Source organism: Zonotrichia leucophrys, chromosome 21 (genome assembly GCF_028769735.1).
Source record: "Zonotrichia leucophrys gambelii isolate GWCS_2022_RI chromosome 21, RI_Zleu_2.0, whole genome shotgun sequence".
NCBI lineage: Eukaryota > Metazoa > Chordata > Aves > Passeriformes > Passerellidae > Zonotrichia > Zonotrichia leucophrys.
The window spans coordinates 4,782,018-4,802,449 of record NC_088190.1 but is presented as its reverse complement, the minus strand read 5'-3'; the positions used below and the strand labels follow the sequence as shown (position 1 = coordinate 4,802,449).

The following is a 20,432-nucleotide window of genomic DNA, read 5'->3' as shown; positions in this document are numbered from 1 at the left end:
GGTGTATGAATATGCAACAGGCTGTTGCTTTTAAGGGTTAATCCTCTGTTAACGTGGGTCTTTTTTTGGGCTTATTTTGCCCAGAAAGAGGTACCCGGACTGTCCATAACTCTTTGTTTTTATTGTCTCCTCCTAATCCATATTGTCCACATTATTATTACTCATATTACTATTTTTATAACCATTTTATTACTATTAAACTTTTAAAGTTTTAAAAACAAGTGATTGGCGTTTTTCACACAAAGCACACAAAGAGGGGTAAATGTGCTTGCTGGGCTGGCATAGCTACAGAATACAAAGCTGTCAAACAGAGACAGCCAGGGTATACAGCAGCATAAACAATGAGGCATTCACGGTTTGGAGTGTGCAAAACCGCTTTCGTTTTAGACTGGAGAGATTTAACTTCATTAAAATGAGAAAGTTGCAGTTTTAAAAATCCACGTTGAGTTGCAGATCTCAGTCTGAGGTCTGAAGGTGAAGAAGGGAACATCTATGCTGTGGCTCCTGCCTTAAACTGTTGAATTGCTACAGATTTATCATGGGCTTTGTCTGAGCCTGCAAAGTTCTGAAGAAATCTAAAGTGAAAGTATGTTCTTTTACTTTTTTCATTTAGGGAAACTGGCAGCTTTGCAAAGGAAGTTTTCTGAAATCATCATCTTAGCGAGAACTGGGGTTGTTGTCTGGAATGCTCCTGGCTTCAGCATGTCAACACACTACTTAAGAGAATTAACATAGCATAGCTTTCTAACATAACACATATAATATTCACTTTAATATTTGCAAAAAAGCTAATAATAAAATACGTGTTTTATTATTAAATAAGTATTATTTTATTAATAAATAAGTATAAAAATGCGTATTTTATTATTAAAAAACTATTATTTTTAATCCGCTGCAGCTCCAGGATCAAACCCACGAGCTCGCCCCGCTGTTCCCTCTCTTCCCAGGATCTCGCAGCCCTGCCCCGGCTCCCTCCCGCCTCCTGCGGGGGCTGCCCGGGAGGAGGAGCCGGCTCCTCCTCGCTTCCTCCCGGGCGGGTCTGGTGCGTGGCACCGCTCCGGCAGCCGCGCTCCGTGCCGCGGGCACCGCTCCCGGTCCGTGCGCGGGGGAGAAGCCGCCTCCATGGTGCCTCCGGCCGCGCTGCTGCTGCTCGGGGCGCTGCTGGCGCTGCTCGGGCCGGGCGGCGGCCGTGCCTCGCCGCAGGAAGGTACGGGGAGGGCTCGGGGGAAAGGCAGCATTTGGGGGGTACCGGCAGCACCGGGAAGATTGGTAGCACTGGGGGGGATTGGTGGCACGGGAGGGATTGGTAGCACTGGGGGGGATTGGTAGCACTGGGAGGGATTGGTAGCACTGGGGGGGATTGGTAGCGCTGGGGGGGATTGGTGGCACGGGAGGGATTGGCAGCACTGGGGGGCACCGGCAGCACCGGAAAGATTGGTAGCACTGCGGGGGATTGGTGGCACGGGAGGGATTGGTAGCACTGGGGGGCACCGGCAGCATTGGGGGGTACCAGCAGCACTGGGGGACAGGCAGCACGGAGGGATTGGTAGCACTGGGGGGTACCAGCAGCACTGGGGGGCTTTGGTAGCACGGGGAGGGGATTGGTAGCACCGGGGGGATTGGCAGTACCAGGGATACCGGCAGCACTATGGGGATTGGCAGTATGGGGGAAAATTGGTAGCACCGGGGGGATACCGGCAGCACTGGGAGCTGCTCGGGGTACGGGGGCCACCGGCAGCACCGGGGGAGATTGGCAGACTGGGGGGGCACAGGCAGCACTGGGGGATGCTAGGGGGCACGGAGGGAATGCTCGGGGCACGGGGGTACCGGCAGCACTGGGAGGGATTGGCAGCACCGGGGGCACTGGCAGCACTGGGGGGGATTGGCAGCAGTGGGAGCACCGGCAGCACTGGGGGCACCGGTAGCCCTGGGAGGGATTGGCAGCACTGGGGGCATTGGTAGCACGGGGGATACCGGCAGCACCGGGAGCCGGCTGATGGACGGGCACAGCCGCCCCGGTGCCCCTGTGGCCTCCGTGTCCTGCCCCGGCTGCCCGGCACTGCCCGAGCCGAGCCTGAGGCACTGTGAGCCCCTGGGCAGCACCTGGAGCTTCTGGCTGTGGTGAGACAGCATCATTCCAACCCTGTGAGGGACTCTCGGTCCTTCATCCCACCTGGGTCAGTCCCTCCTTGGTTTTGAGCTCAGATGGTTCAAGAATTCAAGAATTTTGAACTTAGGTGGTTCAAGAATTGGGTTACAGGAGAGTGTTTGATTCCAGACTGGCCACGCTGTGACTCAAGATCAGGGATGCTCCTAAAATAGCATCAGTCTGTGTCTCCCCTCTGTAAACATTCAGTAGAAGCTCTAGAGTGGTTGGTAGAACAGCACAGGATTAGGGCAGCTTCACAATGTCAGCTGCACTGACAGAGTGGTTCATACACTGTCACTCTGCCAAGAGGTTTGGATAATTATCTCTGTCTTCATTAGAGAAGTGGCAATTAGGAGGAGATTTCGTCTTGTTGTGTGTAATATTTCCCTTCACAGTGTGATTCTGGTATAACTATGTACATTAGTTAATACAGTTAGTGTGCATCTATGGGGGTGTTGGAAGTTCTTTGGCTATAGTGGCATAATTAAAACAAAGAATCTCTGTGCTATCCTACCTTCTTTGCACATCCTAAATTTTCCATGGTTTTAGAATGCACTAGAGATATAAAACTGAGGGCTGGGAAAGAGAATGAGGTGAATTGGTTAGGAAGAAGAATTTGGAATTAGCTGTTTTCTGAACCATCACTTTTGGCATGGCTCAAAGAGAAAATGCCTCATCTTTCCTGTGCCTCAGCTTCCCCAGAGTAATGTGAGAGTAATGATACCTGTCTTCCCTCTTGGGTGTTCTTTTATATCTGTGCAAAAGCTCTCAACATAGTTATTTGTAGTTGATAGAATTTTAAAAATTCTTCTGTAAATATAATACAGAGATTATATTATCCACTGTTAAATTGTGCACTGGTTTTTCTTTCTATTTGATCCCCATATTAATGTTATTTTCTTAGACACTGTCTTAACAGGAAGTGACACAGTAAGATTTCCCAAATCACAGCCTGAGGATAAATTCATTCCTTGTCCTGAAATGCAGCTGCAGCTGTGCTTTCCCTGTAGACTTAGGGCAGAAGTAAATAACTTTAATTTTTCTTTTTTGTTTCTGAACTCATCTGGTCTCTGATTTTTATTCTTTATAAAAACTTAGATGTTTACTGAATCATTTCATTGTGATCTTGGTATCGAGGTTCCTGATCCAGTGCTTTGTTCTTACAGAATCCTTTTCATCTGTAGAGCTCTAAAACCTTCACAAAAGAGGTAAATGTCCTCTTCTATCATTCTACAGATGGAAAAACAGGGATAGCAGGATTAGCCCCTTGTTGAATAGCAGAACCAGCAATACAGTCCAGCTCCCCTGGTTCTGAGTCCAGTGCTTGCTTTGTATTTTGCAGCCATGCCATTATTAAATGTATTTCTACAATTCCTAGCTGTTAGTGTGGCCCAGGGAGCCTCTGGGCCCAGGAGCCTGGCTCAGCAGAGCAAGCTGCATTTCTACATGTGGAAATTGAGTGTGATATGGGAAACAGGGATGCACCAATCTGTTTAGGGAGTTTTGAAAAGTTTGCATGTGATGTTGAAAGTAAGAGGGTTTCCTGCTCTGTCCTTTAAAGTATCCATCAGCTGCATGAGTGTTCAGCAAAATCTTTGGGAAAGAGAGGAAAGAGTTAAAGCAGAAGGAGTTGGAGGCAACATAGCACAAACTTCAGTGCTGGGCTGGAGGAATGTCTCTTGGGATGGAAAGCTATGGCTACTGCACAGTTCTTAGAACAGAAACTGAGCTTGGTGTCTCTGTGTCCTGCCCCACAGGAATCTGTAACTTGGCATTCTGCTGGGGATGAGAGTGGTCTTTGTGCTGGTTTTTGTGCTCCTCTGAGCTCACAAACTGCATGGGGAGAACTTTTCTGTCGTAGAAACAGGACACCGCTTCCTGTTCTGTGTGAGCCTTTAGCACTCATCCTCTCCAGCAAACTTTTGGCAGTCAAGTCATAAACAGCGTGTGGCTTCTTTGGGATGGCAGCACGAAAATGAATTAGTGATTTATTTAATGCGAGAGGAGTGAGATTGTGGGCTGAAATAATTGCAGAGCAGTCAGGATCCTTTTCCCCTTTCCTCTCCTTTTCCCCTCTCCTCTCCTTTTCCCCTCTCCTCTCCTTTTCCCCTTTCCTTTCCTTTTCCCCTTTCCTTTTCCCCTTTCCTTTTCCCTTTCCCTTTTCCCCTTTCCCTTTTCCCTTTCCCTTTCCCTTTCCCCTTTCCCTTTTCCCCTTTCCTTTTCCCCTTTCCTTTTCCCCTTTCCTTTTCCCCTTTCCTTTTCCCCTTTCCCTTTTCCCCTTTCCCTTTTCCCCTTTCCCTTTTCCCCTTTCCTTTTCCCCTTTCCTTTCCCCTTTCCCTTTTCCCCTTCCCTTTCCCATTATCATATGCTTTCTCCCCTCATATACTAGAATTTGAGGTTTGTCTAATAAATGCAATTAGACCTATTGATTGTTCTCGATCTCTCTTTTTTATTCTGATGCAGGTAAAGGATTTGAGGAATTTCTTTGGTGATATCTTCTTTCCTCCTGACTTGGAGTCTTACACTTATTTTTCACTTTTGCTCCCTTTGTGAGGTCCACCTAAACTTCTAGATCCTTCCTCTCTAAGACTTGACAGAATATCAGTTTGGGTACATGAGGGAGATGCATCTGGTACATCCATTGAAAAAAATCATTGTTCCAAAAAATGCCTGCTGAGGCCAAGAAAATGTCCTTTCAGTTTTCCTGGTATTTTCTGATGTTTAAAACGGATGGCCAGGATTGGCATTTAAGCTCTGTTGCCAGAACCTATACAAATTCCTGCTTCAGCGAAACTGTGAAGTATAACATTTCATCATTGCAATGAGGAAAGCAGAAATTCCACGTAAAAATCATATTCCAGGGTATCACAGAGAAACTTCTGAAAGAAAACTTCAGGATTAAGTTGTTTTATAGTTTTTAAGGGACTAGAAATGAAGAGCAATTTTGGGAGGGGAATGTAAATTAAAATTATAGCACAATTAAACTCACATTGAATATGTATGAAAAACAGGAAAATGCCTCAGGAATGGAGTAGAAAATTGAAGCAGCCATGGAGAGGGAAAAATAGCATTTAGTCTAATTTTTCTTTTCCCTACATCCAGTCAATGCTGAGTGACAAAAAAGCAGCTCTGTGGGGAGCAGAAAGTCAAAACTGCATTAAATTGATGACTTTCAGATGGGCATTTTGTAGTAGTTCTATTTTTGATCTTCAAGTTTAATTTCTTCTGTGCTCTATGTGAGAGAAGAGAATTGTAGCTTTCACTAGCAGGGCAAAAACCCCACTAAATACATTTTATTTTCTTTTTTTTTAGCTCAGAACTCAGGCAATGAAATTGTATCTTTACAAAATCTCTCATTTTATACCCACAATCAAGTTAGGTTGTGAAAACCACACACATTGAGTATCTCTTGTGCTTTTCCCTGTGTGCAGAAAACCTGCTGGTTCTGACTGTGGCCACCAAGCAGACTGAGGGATTCCAGCGCTTCAGGAGATCAGCCCAATTCTTCAACTACAAAATCCAGGTGATGTCTAGCACCTTCCATGGGGGTTGGTTATCACATTTGCAGGGAAATCCCCAATGAAGGAAGGAATGATGCATCTGACTCCATCTTATCAGGCTAATTAATTACTTTAATATACTGTATTATTCTATATTGTATTGTATTATATATAAACTGAATCTGCCAAGCACTCAACTCCACAGAACTGTACAGAATTTTGTGACTGTCAGCCAACAGTCCTGACACACACACCCCCTGATAGGCCAAGGAAACAAAACACCATCACTTTGGGTAAACAATCTCCATTTTGCATTCTACTTTGGCACAGCAAATGGTAAGAATTGTTTTTCCTTTCTCTGAGGTTCAGAGAATGTGAAACCCAGAAAGATTCTCAGGAAGAGTTGTGCCTTGCTTTTCTCTGTGAAGAGAAATGTGGCGACAGTTGGTCAAAGGGAATTTCAAATTGTGGAATGGATCAGACTTGGGCCCACAGTGATTAAATAAAAGCTCAAAAGGGGACACACATCTTCTCAGCTGGTTAAAAGTGCTGTGACTGGGTCATTTCTGCAGTGTCCTGAGTGTTGGCTTGGGGAGAGATCCATAACTCCTGCTCAAGGGAGCCTCGTGGCACTTTTGCATTGCACTGCCAGGACACACAGTACAGAGTGTGCTCCTGTCCCTGTGGCCAGGAGTGCTTTGTGCTACCTTGTGACACTGATTGTCCAGCCCAGACACTGGATCAAAGGCTGCCCAGTCCATTTGTCCTGGGGCTGTTATTTTTGCTGTGATTTGCACTGGGAGTTATCAGAACCACTAAATTTGTGGGTTCTGGTTCTTTCCTGTGAGCCTTGCTAGGAAAGTGCCTTGTTGAGGTGACCCTGTGTGGCCTTCTGGAAAATTTATTGGAAAAATCCCTTCACCCAGGATTTTTCTCCTGGGAAGCTGAGAAGCCTCAGACAAAAGGAAAACAATTGTTGTCTCATTTGATTCTCCTGTATTTTGCTGCTTTGGAGTGTGTTTGGAGATTGTTTACCCACAGGTGATTGTTTCACTGGATTCTGCTGTGAGTTGTTTTCACTGTTTGGCCAATCAGGGCCAAGCTGTGTTGGGGCTTTGGAAAGAGTCACAAGTTTTCATTATTATCTTTTTAGCATTCTGTAAGCATCCTTTCTGTACTCTTTAGTATAGTTTAGTTTAGCATTCTTTAATATAATATCATAAAATAATAATTTAGCCTTCTGATAACATGGAGTCAGATTTATCATTCCTTCCATCATCTGGGATAATGCAAATCCCATAACCCTGTGCCTGTTGCTGTGCAGGTGCTGGGGCTGGAGGAGGAGTGGCAGGGTGGAGATGACCAGCAGCCAGCTGGAGGGGGGCAGAAGGTTCGTCTGCTCAAGTCAGCTCTGAAGCAGCATGGGGATAAGGAGGATTTGATCATCCTTTTTGTGGAAAGGTAATGCTTGCAAAGAATTTGCCATGAACTGAATCTTACAGTGGTTTGGATGGGTTCTCACTGAAAAGAAATGAGCTGTGAAATCAATTGCTTTAGAAGAGTGTGTCCAGATCTTTGTTTTGTTTTTTTTTTTTTTCTTCCCTGAATTCTCTGTGGTTTCTTGGGAATTACTCAGAGCTGCATCCGTGGCAGTTGGGAAGGGCTGATCTGAACAGGCTGATGCCAATTCCTGCAACTATGAAGTTGATAGTGTTGTACCTGATTCTGCCACAGTGGAATTTGGCGGCCTCCATCTGCAGAGAATGAGCAGAGAATTCCTTTGGAACTGGGCAGGCTTTTCTTACCAGAGTTATTTGTTTTATAAGGTGAAGTAGGCTGCAGCACATCCTGAGAGCCAAGAATTAGTCTCCAGAGAGGTAAAGAGAGAAAAGGAAGAGTTGGAGTCTCAGTGTCTTTTCATATGCCCAGCATACAAATAAAACTACACTTTAATTAATTGCATAACCAAAAATGTAATACTGTTAAACAGAACTGAAAGAAAAGGATTCCCAAAGAATTAGTTTCTAGAAACTTTTCTCAATGACATGTTTTTCTGACTCCTTTCCTTTTGTCCTTTTTTTTGTCTGTCTCTCTCTAGCTACGATGTGCTCTTTGCTTCAGGCCCCACAGAACTGCTGAAGAAGTTCAAACAAGCCAAAAGCAAGGTGGTTTTCTCAGCAGAGAATTACATCTATCCTGACAGAAAGCTGGAAGCCAAGTACCCTCAGGTGCGAGATGGAAAGCGCTTCCTGGGTTCTGGAGGTGAGACACAGAGCTTGCTTTCAGCTTTCTCCTCCTGCTTGACCTCTGTGGGAGAAGAGACAAAGCAAACTGAGAGTTGATGAGTCTCTGCAGCAACAGAGTGTAGTGAGATTTCATGTGAGAGAAGTGAAAGTACGTGGATACAGGAGTACTTCTATTTTTTGGTCATCTGGGTGGAAACACCTCCTCATCCTTATTCCCACAGGCTTCATAGGTTATGCTCCAAACCTGAAGAAGCTTGTAGAGGACTGGAAAGGAGAGGATGATGACAGTGACCAGCTCTTCTATACAAAAATCTTCTTGGATCCACAAAAAAGAGTAGGTGTATCAAGATTCTGGGTTTGTGAAAATTTGCATTCTAGCCAGTACCCCCATTTTCTGTTATTAGCAGTTTTTATATCTAAGCATAAAATATGAATGGGGAGAGAGATGTCTGAAAACAAATCTTACTGGAGGCTCATACCATTATCTGTAGGTGCTGTTGTTTAAAGCTATTGGGTGTGGAGGAACTAAGCAGCCTCCTCCCAGGGGATGTGAAACTGCAGAGTGCAGTGCTGCCTTAGAGACAGCCAGTCTAGCACTGAAGTACCTTTTAGAAAATGCCATATAACATCCTACAGAAGCCTGGAATGGACCCTGGAAGCAGCACTGCGATTCCAGCACTGTGTGGTGCACTGGCCAGACCATGCAGGTCATTCTGGTTCTGGTGTCCCTGCCCAGCTGTGCATTACAGAGGCCAGTCTGTCCCTGGAGAACTCAAACTGTACCAGCAATTAAATCAAGAGGGAACATTTGAAATAGGGAACTGCTATCAGACTAGAGAGACACTTGAAATTTTTTGCCAGCAAGGCTGGTAGAAAATTTAGAACTTTTTTAGTTCCCCAAATCTGAGTATGGCCTGTGATACTTTCACATGAGCAGTCCCTTTAATCTTCTCATCTGCAGTTCTGGCCCTGTGCCATGCAAGGGCTGAGTAATTCCCCTGACTTGGCACTCAGACAGGGGATGTTAGCACCCTGCTGTCCTTTCCAGTAATCAGTCTTACAGATGCCTGCAGGGACACAGAATTCTGTAAAGTCAGAGCTGCATTTTAGTCCCACTCAGTCAGAGTGTGACTTGCAGCAGGGGATAAAAACAAAGATTGCACAAGCTGATCTTGCACCTTACTGTCCTCTGGTTTGACACTGGTGCCTGGGGGTCACACTTGCCCTGTGGATGGAAGGCAAGAAACTTTTCACAGCAGATGGTTTTTCTATCTGGCATTCCTGTGTATTTTATGTATTCTGGGGTTTGTATGACTCTGTGTAAGTCTGCTTCATTCATATGATGCAGATTTATTGACACACCCACAGCAGCTTTAAAAGAGGGGGAGGGGGGTTTGCATAGTTTTGCCCAATAGAATATATTTAACTTGTTCTTGAAAATGGTGAATTGTCCCAGATTTGAATGAAAATTATGATTATCTGGCAATGTTTAAGGCTGCAGAGTTTGGAGAGTTTACAAATGACTATAGGAATGGGATATATCTTCAATGAGCATAGGGTTTTGTGTTCTAATTAAGGTTGTTTATCTAATTCTTTTAAAGGAAAGTATCAACATCACTCTAGACCACAGAAGCCGGATCTTCCAAAACCTAAATGGAGCATTAGGTGAGATGGAAGGAAGGAGCTAATTTCTCCTTGGAATGCAATTTGCATGTTGACACCAGAAATAAAGTTGTGGCTGAAGGGATTGTATTTCAGAAATGGCTGTCCCCACAGAAAAAGCTTTAGTAAAAGTCTGTGCCAGAGTTCTGGGATTTGTTTGCAATTCCATTGAGTCCAACTACGTTCTCATTGCAATTCCTTCTCCACTTGAGGGAATGCAGGTCAGGTTTTTCATCTCACACCTCCCAGGCACTTTGATCTCCAGGCATGTCGGATTGCATTAGCCTTGGGGATTGAAACTGGGAGGGACTTGCAGTGCAAGTAATAACACAGAGCCTGCCTAGGGCTGCCTGCCTTTCTGCTTCAGAGCCATGCTGGAATGCCAGGGGAGGTGAGAGGCAGCCAGATATGCCTGTGAGCACTCACTGATTGTACCAGGCTTCTGACCTGACCTGCTCATTGATTTTGCTAGTCCTGGCAAGAGGCATTCACTTACTTTCCTATCAATGCTGCCTAATGTTTTCAGTCTTGCACCATTCCACCTTTATTCTGGTCAAGTGAAAAGTGATAATGGCAGTGTAGTTTTTGGCTCATTATATCAGTGACAGACTGCAGCTTGTGTCTCTGCTAGTCATTTTTCCAAAGGATTTTGTATGGTTGTGTTGAGGCAACGTCCTCAATGATCTCTGCCAGGAGGATGGACTTTTGTGAGGGGTGACAGAGAGAGACATCAGGTGCATAGAACACTTAGGTGAGAAGGGGCTGAGTCCTCCCATCAACAGCTGTCCCTGTCATCAGTAGCTGCTCCTCACTGCCAGTTTTGAAAGAACCTTTCAGTATGGCTTCTGCAATTCCCAGTCATTGTCCAGCTTCCCAGACATCCTCCTGTTACTTCACAGAATCATTCTGAAAATTTTTCTCCTTTAAAGATTTTGTCTGCAGCCCTTAAACTACTTGTGCACGGTTATCCATTGTCCACACTTTCGTCTTTCAGCAGTTTTTCTGTATAAATGAGGCATTGTGCTTCTAATCATCAGTAAAATCCTTAACATGATGGTAATGTAATTTCCAGATGAGATAGTTTTGAAGTTTGAAAACGCACGAGTGAGAGCAAGAAACTTGTTATATGACACTCTGCCTGTGGTGATCCATGGAAATGGACCCACCAAGGTAAGTGGACTGTCCTGAGAGACAGATTTGTTCTGTGTTTGTTGCAAAGTGACCCTTTAGGCTCGATGGATCAGGTTATTGCCTCCACATAGACTCACTTTCCCTGTGTAGATTTATATTTGAGAAGCAATAAGCAGTCCAGGCCCTTAGGAGCAAGATGGATGTGGTTCAAAGACCCACATGTAGTTGGATTTTCAGATTCTTTAGTTCATGGAGAAGGTAAACAAAGTTCAAATATGACCCCACAGTGGGGATGCACACAAAGAAACTCTCCTGCCCTCTAATGCATAATCTGGCAAACTTCCTTTTGCAGCTGCAGCTGAACTACCTGGGAAACTACATTCCTCAGGTTTGGACATTTGAGACTGGCTGCACGGTGTGTGATGAGGGTCTGCGGAGCCTCTCGGGGTTTAAGGTGAGGCTGCAGTGTTTATTCCAAACTCTCAAAACAAGACTTACAGTTCTGTGTCTGATGTTGAACATGACCCACCACTGCTCTCCTCTTGTCCCTGAATGCAGGATGAGGCACTGCCAATGATTCTGATTGGCATTTTCATCGAGCAGCCCACCCCATTCCTCTCCCAGTTCTTCTTGCGGCTTCGTAACCTCCATTACCCAAAGCAGCGAATCCAGCTCTTCATTCACAACCATGTAAGTGAAGTGATGGTCTTAGAAAATGTGGGGAAAATGGACACCTCATCCTCTACTCTAGGCACTTTTGCAGCCTTGGGCTAGACTTCCAGGCTGTGTAATCACAGTACTTATCTGCAGTGACACCCACTCAGCTGTAAACCTGTGGAAGTGGGCTTAAGAGCTGTGGCCCAGCTACTCATTTTGAAGGCAAGAGGCTGAGTGGCCTGGATGAACCCATCTTAAGTGTTTTTCCTTACTTTTGGAATAGGAGGAACATCACTTGATGGAGGTGGACTCCTTTGTAGAGGAGCATGGCAAGGAATATCTCGCTGTCAAAGTGATCGGGCCAGATGATGAGGTGGAGAATGCTGAGGCACGTAACTTGGGCATGTAAGTGAAGAGGCCATACATGACAGCTGGCAGAGACAGCCTGTGTCCAAACTAAAGCATCTGTTTGTTCTCAGGATCATCCCTATCAAGTGATTGCTCTTCTTTTCTCAGTCACCCTTTCAGTTTCTCTAGCATTAACTCTGATGCCCTTATATATTGGGAAAAAATCAACTTCCCTACCAGCTCACTTTGTCCAGTTTCAGAAACTAAATTCTCACTGATCCTTTGTTCTGACAGAAGGATAGCCCTGTATCTCCTGCCCTCATCTATATACCCAGACACAGAGCCCAAAGGGTATGCACCCATATCTCAGAAGAGGAGGAGTGCTGTGGCAAAACTAAGAATTAGTGGGAGGGTATCTTCCTGTCTGTGATCAGGAGGTGTGGATTTAGGCCAGCTGTAAATGGGAACCTCTTCAGTTTGAGCTGAAGAAACATTTAGTTTGCTAAATGTGATTTTGGCTGTGTCTCAGTATCTGATATTGGATACTAAATCTGATGTGCTTGTACTATGCTGGCCTTCTAGGTTGTTACATTAAACCAAATTTCTCTGAGCATCCAGAAGACCTTTAGACTACAAAGTGAAGGAATTCTTGGTGCTCTTGTCGTTGTCTTCCTCTGATTTAGGATGTGACTTTCCTTTTCTCTGCCTGCAGGGATTTGTGCAGGAAGGATCCTGACTGTGACTATTATTTTAGCCTGGATGCTGAGGTAGTTCTGAAGAACAAAGAGACTCTGAGGATCCTGATTGAACAGAACAAGTGAGTTCTTTGCTCTGAGCAGTGCTTACTGCTCATCTCACATAAGGAATTCATGTGAGACGAGCAGTAAGCTGTCTCAGGAGAGCTGTGCCAGAGGTGGAATGTTAGCCAAACACCTCTTACATGGTTTTTTGGGGTTTTTTTTACATGTAATTGTAATCCCTGGATTTTAGGCAGGGGATGTAAATCATCCTTAGCTTTTTTTTTTATATAGTCACTAGAAGAAATTGGATTCTAACAGACCTGGTGTAGTTAGAGAGGAGATTGGGACCATATTTACCCTTTCTTACGTGGCATTTCATTCCAACAGACTTAACAAAACAGCAGCTCTGTAAGTGAGGGAGGAAACAGCTCTTACAGCACTGTGGTTTGTAAATATTTTCCTTTTCTTCCTGGGGTAACATCCTGTCCTGCAATTCCTTGTTCCTTCATGCCCCCAGGCTGGTGATTGCCCCGCTGGTAAGCCGTCATGAGAAGCTGTGGTCCAATTTCTGGGGAGCCCTGAGCCCCGATGGATACTACGCCCGCTCGGAGGATTATGTGGATATTGTTCAAAGGAGGAGAGTGTGAGTGTGCAAAAAGAGCTTTTCACTGATAAAACCCCTCAAATGTAAAGCTTGCTGCAGCACATTGTCATCAAACTAATGTCCAAGAACCAGAGAGTGCAAATGTCTTTGTGTATAGGAAAGGAAATCTCTGCTCCCATTTGGAAGTTTTATATTCTCCCCTGAGCAGAGACAATAACATACTTGGGGCAGACTTATGATCAGAGTAAAGGTTTGAGAGTGCTGACTCCTGAAATCATCTCATCTTACTCATGTCATGTTTTCCCACGTGGGGATTATAGTTAGTGTGATCCTTAAAGTCCTGTAAAGTGCTGTTTTAATCTCTGTCAGATCAATTTTCAGGTGATCTTTGAATGGAAGATTCACAAAATTGAGTTGTTGATTCATTCATATTCTTGAAGGACCCTCTTCTTTATAGGCCACTATAATTTTTTTTATTTACTGGCCTATAAAAAAGAGAGACCCTCTTCTTTATAGGCCAGTAAATGCTGGAAATCAGCTTATGCACTTTTGGCTGGTTCAGTTTCTTTAAATCACTGCAAAAAATATGTTGATCTCTCTGGGAAGAGATTCAAGCCACTAATTACATCCCTAGCAAAAACACACAGTAGCAATTAATTGCTTTCCTGGTGGACTAGTATTTGTGCAGCTTAAAAGCTGCAATATAAGTGATTTTTTTCTGGAATGCCAATCTCTGTTGGTATGGATTTCTTCCTACTGTTCTGAGCTGGCTCATTTAGGCAAGCCTGGCTGATGCTGCAGTGCTGCCTGTCATCCTTAGTGCTACCTCACTTTTTTCTGCTGTGTTTCAGTGGGCTCTGGAACGTTCCCTACATCAGCAGTGTTTACATGGTTAAAGGCAAGGCTCTGCGCTCGGAGCTGGAGCAGGGGGATCTGTTCCACAGTGGCAAGCTGGATGCTGACATGGCTCTGTGCCACAACATTCGCAGCCAGGTCAGTCCAGGAGAGAGCCTGCCGGGGAGAGCTGCCTGCCAGCCTCAAGGGGACAGGATTAAGCAGTTTCAAGGCATTCAGCTCTGCCAGGGCAGGGAGAGGGTGAACTTGTACCAGTCAGTACAGTGCAGACTTTAAAACAGCATGGCATTTCTGTCTTGCTGTGAAATGATGTGTAGCCATGGCCCACTAAATGTAAATAACTCTTACTAGTCAGTACAGTGCAGATTTTGGAATAGCTTGGGATTTCTGTTTTGCTGTGAAATGATGTGTAGCCATGGACCACTAAATGTAAATAACTCATACTAGTCAGTACAGTGCAGATTGTGGAATAGCTTGGGATTTGTGTTTTGCTGTGAAATGATTTGTAGCCATGGACCACTAAATGTAAATAACTCTTACTAGTCAGTACAGTGCAGACTTTGGAACAGCTTGGGATTTCTGTGAAATGATGTGTAGCCATGGACCACTAAATGTAAATAACTCATACTGGTCAGTACAGTGCAGACTTTGGAACAGCTTGGGATTTCTGTCATGCTGTGAAACCTTGTGTAGCCATGCACCCCTAAATGTAAATAACTGTTACTAGTCAGTACAATGCAGATTTTGGAACAGCTTGGGATTTCTATCTTGCTATGAAAGCATGTGAAGCCATGGACCACTAAATGTGGATAACATTTTGGTTCTTAGGCCTTTTCAGGACTGCTCTAAATGGGATTGACAGGGTAAGAAGGAAGACCCTAATCTCACAGCTGCCTGGTTGACAGGACACAGAATTACTGTCTCTGTAACCCTTCAGAGTTTCTCATATCCAGGGTGGAAATAAAACTGAAAGAATGAATAAATGAACAGCTTGGAGAACTGTCCAGTGCTTGATTTCACAGTGGCTCTCAGAAATGTGAGGCCTTTATTATTTCTTTCCATCCTGCAGGGAGTCTTTATGTACCTGACAAACCAGCATCAGTTTGGGCACATACTGTCCCTGGAGAATTACCAGACAAGTCACCTCCACAATGACCTCTGGCAAATATTCAGCAATCCTGAGGTGAGATAACCTGCACACTCACAAGGCACAGCAATGTGGGAAAATCTGATATTAGCTTCATCACTGTGGGAAGCCCAGGCTTTGTAATAATGGTGACTCTCAGGTGGGATGAGGAGCACAGGCACAAAATTTGAAGAGAAAATTTTGGGATGTATAACACATGGATCTTCAAAGCCTGTGAAATACTGCTTGCACAAGTGCCTAGCCTTTTATTACCTCTTTAAGCAAGGGCCCCACAGAAGTTACTGGTTTGCTTATCTTCTAATTGCAGGATTGGAGAGAAAAGTACATCCATGAAAACTACACAGCAGCTCTGAAAGGGAAATTGGTAGAAATGGTAAGAAAACATCACTCTTATCCATCAGAATGGGAAATGAGCTTTAGGACAGTGCTTTATCATCATTATTGTAATTCTCAGGAATAAGCAGTTGAACATAGAAAACATGACCTTGAAATACTTTCAGAGCCAAATCATTCCAGCCCTCTTAAGTGGGAGTGGGGCACATAAATCAGAAGATAAATTTCTATCCTCAATATTTTAGTTTCCTTCCACTTCCTCAGTCTACACTCATTTTAGCATTACTTCTTTTGCCTTAAACAAACTTCTTTTGTCCTTGTTTCTGCTGTTCTCACCTGTCTGCTGTCTGCAGCCCTGCCCAGATGTTTACTGGTTCCCCATCTTCACTGACACTGCCTGTGATGAGCTGGTGGAAGAAATGGAACATTATGGCCAGTGGTCCACAGGTGACAACACGGTGAGTAAAGTCAGGAGTTCATTTGAGTTCTGGGCTACACCATTTTCTGTGCATAGCTGGTGATAGCAGTGCCTCCTGTGGGAAGGTATTAGATCCTAAATTATACCAGAAAAGTAGGGACAAGACTTTATTTTGCTCCTGATTAACTCTGATTTTTCCCCAGGTCCTCTTTATGTCCTCTGAAGTTCCAGTGTTCAGCCTCTCTGATGGTAATATTGCTTCCCTTAGGGTTTAATTATGGTTTGAAATGAGCTTTCCATCCTGCAAATTCTGATAAACAGACATCATATTTATTTGTAGTTACCAGGAACAAGTACTTTTCATTCCTGAACTCCAAGGTTTCCATGTTTACAGGCATTTCTATTGATTCCATTTCAGGACAGCAGAATACAAGGAGGATATGAGAATGTCCCAACTATTGACATACACATGAACCAAATAGGCTTTGAAAGAGAATGGTATAAGTTTCTTCTGGACTATATTGCACCCATCACAGAGAAGCTGTACCCAGGATACTACACCAAGGTATGTCTGTTGTATGCAGGGCAACCCCAAAGTCTGGGAATGATTGGCAACTCACTCCATCATTGATTCAGAATGCTGAACAACTGCTTTATTAAAAGTATATTATATTACATTATACTATACTATATTAAATGTATACATATTAGATATATATATTTACATATACTAAGTATATATATTACTATATATATACTATACTTATATATATATTAAGTATATATACTTAATAGTATATATACATATACTATTAAATATATATATATTAAATATATACAAATACTATACTATATTAAAGAGATACTATACTAAAGAGATACTAAAAGGATACTAAAGAAAAACCTGTGACTCTCTCCAGACAGTCAGGACACAACTTGGACCTAATAGGCCAATTAATATAAATAACCATCACCAGAATCCAATTACCAAATCTCTTCAGGTAAACAATCTTCCTAACACAATTCCACGTGTGCAAAAACAATAGGAGTAGTGAATAGAGATAAGAATTGTTTTCTCTTCTCCTCTCTGTGCTTCTCAGTGCTTTCCCAGGAAAAATCCTTGGGAAGGCTTGTGCCTGCCCTCTGTAAAGAGAGCTGAGGCCACAGTATGTCCACCTTAACAGCAAAACTCATGGTCAGCTCCTCCAGCTGCAGCTTTGTGACAAGAATCCTCCACGAATACACACACTATTTCCCAGTACAGAGGAGCTGACCCTGCAGTGTGACCCAAGTATGTGCATTAGGAGATAGGCAAAAAAATCAGGCAGAAGAATGTCATTGAGAAATTGCCTTCCTCCTTTAGCAGTGGATGCAATTTCAGTGCACACCCTGCTCTGCAGCTCAGAAGCCACAAACCACTGTAGCCCTCTAACAGAGAGCTCTTTGTCCTTTCTCTCAGACCCAGTTTGAGCTGGCCTTTGTGGTTCGCTACAAACCTGACGAGCAGCCATCCCTGGTGCCCCACCACGACGCCTCCACCTTCACCATCAACATTGCCTTGAACAGGGTGGGCATTGACTACGAGGTGAGTGCCTGCCAGGGCTTCAGGAGTGCAGCACAGCACCTGCAGCAGCTGAAAACCCTGCCCTGATCCACATCAGGCTGCACACAAACCCTGCCCTGATCCACATCAGGCTTCTTGGCACTAAGGATTACAATTATTGACTGTAACAATTCATGGGGGGCTGTTTGGGTCTAATCCAGCTTGCTATGGACCCCAGCCCACACAAGAAGCACTCTTCTCCATGTGGGGACAAAGTCCTATTTTATTTCCTTGCTAGGAGACAGCAAATCATCCAGGTGACCCCCCCCCCAAGCTGGAAAAAAGAGGGCGATACTTCATGGCAGGAGACTTTTAAGCACTTTCCCTGAGGTGCTTTTTCCAAGCTGATGTGTCTCTGGTGGAGGCTGATGTGTCCCTTGTGGAGGTTCATGTGTCTCTTGTGTCCCCCTGGGCGGAGGCTGTGTCTATGGTGTCCCACCAGGAAGGACAGTGATGTGTCTCTGGTGGAGGCTGATGTGTCGCTTGTGTCCCCCTGGGTGGAGGCTGTAGCTCTGGTGTCTCTTGTGGAGGTTCACGTGTCCCTTGTGTCCCCCAGGGTGGAGGCTGTGTCTCTGGTGTCCCTTGTGGAGGTTCATGTGTCCCTTGTGTCCCTTGTGGAGGCAGATGTGTCTCTGACTGTCCCTTTGTCCCCCAGGGCGGAGGCTGTGTCTCTGGTGTCTCTTGTGGAGGTTCATGTGTCTCTGGTGTCCCTTGTGGAGATTCATGTGTCCCTTGTGTCCTGTGGAGGCAGATGAGTCTCTGACTGTCCCTTGTGTCCCCCAGGGCGGAGGCTGCGTCTCTGGTGTCTCTTGTGGAGATTCACGTGTCCTTTGTGTCCTTTGTGGAGGTTCATGTGTCCCTTGTGTCCCACCAGGAAGGACACTGATGTGTCTCTCTGGTGGAGGCTGATGTGTCTTGTGGAGATTCACGTGTCCTTTGTGTCTCTTGTGGAGGTTCATGTGTCCCTTGTGTCCCCCAGGGCGGAGGCTGTGTCTCTGGTGTCTCTTGTGGAGGTTCACGTGTCCTTTGTGTCTCTTGTGGAGGTTCACGTGTCCCTTGTGTCCCCCAGGGCGGAGGCTGTGTCTCTGGTGTCCCTTGTGGAGGCTGATGTGTCTCTGGTGTCCCACCAGGAAGGACACTGATGTGTCTCTGACTGTCCCTTGTGTCCCCCAGGGCGGAGGCTGCCGCTTCCTGCGCTACAACTGCTCCATCCGAGCCCCGAGGAAGGGCTGGAGCCTGATGCACCCGGGCCGCCTGACGCACTACCACGAGGGGCTGCCCACCACCAGGGGCACCCGCTACATTGCCGTGTCCTTCATCGACCCCTAGGGCTCTGCTCCTCTTTCCTGGTCCTGCTCACGGCTGACTTTGAGTAGAAACAGGGAATGTTGCTGAAAGCTCCTGAGGTGTTGTTCAGAGTAATTTGGATTCGATTTTTATATGATTTTTAATGTGATTTTTAATGATATTCTAAGACTCCACTGCTGGAGGACTTCACTCTCTGATACTGCAGGTAATATCTAGGAATATTGCTGTAGAAGTCCAAAGGAGATTTTGTGCCTTCATTTTTGATTCTGCTCCTCATCCACTGTTTCTTGAAAGTGCTGTTTACTTGAACTTTCATCAGTGATTCATTGGCTTTAAAAAATGGTTTTTTGGAATGGAAATCCAGCTTTTTCGAGGCAAGTTACAAGCTGGAAACCTGATTTCATCCACAGCATATACAGGACTGGATGTTACACAATAATTCCTGGACATTATTCCAAATATAAACCAATCAGGGAGCTGACTCCAGGAGTCATAACAGTTACACCAAATGAAGCTGAGTTGGAAGAGCCTGAAGATCATCTGATTCTTTACCTCTTTGCTGTGCTTGCAGGCAAATCACAAAGTTCAATGTGGCAACATAGGTGCTTCTGGTTAGTTAAGGGAAGGTCCTCTGATGGTGCTTTACCTCTGGGATTAGATTGAAGAGATTAAAAACCTCCCTTACCTTCTGTTTCTCCAGCTAAGAGCAGCAGGCATAACCACACAAATTCGTGCCATATCAATATGTAGATTAAATCTAAGAAAGGGAAGGCTGGGAGCAGCTCCATCAGTCAGGGGGGCTTCTCTCAGAATTGTCTGTTCTATACCATGTTAAAATAGCCAAAAGCTCTGATCAGTCTCTAGATAACAACCCAGAGGTCTTTGGTGGCCTCATTCCATTTGTCAGAGATTGTTTTAATAATTTTCTTTGATGGTCCGTTCACTTTAGATGGAAAGAGCTGCTCTCTGGTTCTTAGAGGAAATAATTACTCAGTGTTTTTATTATTTGAGATTGAAAACCAAAACACTCCATTGCAGAAACTTCTCCAATGGGGTCAAGGCTGATAGAAATAAGTGGTTGGGAAGTGCTGAGAGATTGGGGTGAGCCAGTAGTTATAAAAATATATCTACACTAGACTTGTGGTTAGAGAGTGAAGGGGCAGAACCCTTTTCTGCCTGTGCCTGTGGGATACCTGCTCTGCTTATCAGACACCATTATGCCAGAATAGTGTGTTTCACAAGCAATAAATTCATACAGTGATTGTCCTTAGGGAAAAAAGAATAATTATGTGCCTTTTAGTTGTGTGTCTCCAGCTTCTGCTGCCTGACTGTCAGAGTAGAGCCCTTCTTCTGGGATGGGTCACTCTAATGGGGCAGAGCAGCTTCAGACATGGAAGGGGACAGACAGATTTCCCAACTGCTTTCCTTGAGCTTTTTAGGTCTGTTTTGAGGCCATACACTCACCTGTGCCCAGGAGAGAAAAATCCAGGCAGGGGCAAGCATTTGAGAAGTAAAATTGTACTTAAAGTCGTGTTACATGAAATGCAGAACTGCCTGTAACCAAACGATTGATCAGCATGTCAGAGATGTCCAAAATGTGTATTATGTATTTATTCTGCAGCAGTTATTTTGTTTGACTTGGGTTTTTTTTTTTTTTAGGTTTTTTTAATGTTTTTTTGTTTGGTTGGTTTGGTTTTTTGGGGGGTGGTTTTTTGGTTTTGGGGATTTTTT

At 44.6% G+C, this 20,432-nt stretch overlaps 1 protein-coding gene across 1 annotated transcript; it reads left to right on the top strand.

Annotated features, from left to right (window-relative positions):
• The first annotated feature begins 1,019 nt into the window (after positions 1-1,019).
• Positions 1,020-20,334, top strand: PLOD1 (procollagen-lysine,2-oxoglutarate 5-dioxygenase 1). The gene is made up of 19 exons (XM_064730770.1): positions 1,020-1,207; positions 5,581-5,672; positions 6,974-7,110; positions 7,748-7,911; positions 8,117-8,229; positions 9,497-9,560; positions 10,630-10,727; positions 11,041-11,142; positions 11,247-11,378; positions 11,629-11,750; positions 12,406-12,510; positions 12,951-13,076; positions 13,889-14,030; positions 14,962-15,075; positions 15,347-15,412; positions 15,726-15,830; positions 16,209-16,355; positions 17,250-17,375; positions 18,567-20,334. The coding sequence occupies exons 1-19, from the start codon at positions 1,123-1,125 to the stop codon at positions 18,720-18,722; spliced, it is 2,196 nt and encodes a 731-aa protein (XP_064586840.1). The 5' UTR covers positions 1,020-1,122; the 3' UTR covers positions 18,723-20,334.
• Positions 20,335-20,432: the final 98 nt, after the last annotated feature.

Coding starts and splice junctions, on each gene's coding strand:
- PLOD1 (XM_064730770.1), top strand. CDS start 1,123: ATGGTGCCTCCGGCCGCGCTGCTGCTGCTCGGGGCGCTGCTGGCGCTG. Junction 12,511..12,950: donor ATCCTGATTGAACAGAACAA/GTGAGTTCTTTG, acceptor TCATGCCCCCAG/GCTGGTGATTGCCCCGCTGG. Junction 15,076..15,346: donor AAATATTCAGCAATCCTGAG/GTGAGATAACCT, acceptor TTCTAATTGCAG/GATTGGAGAGAAAAGTACAT.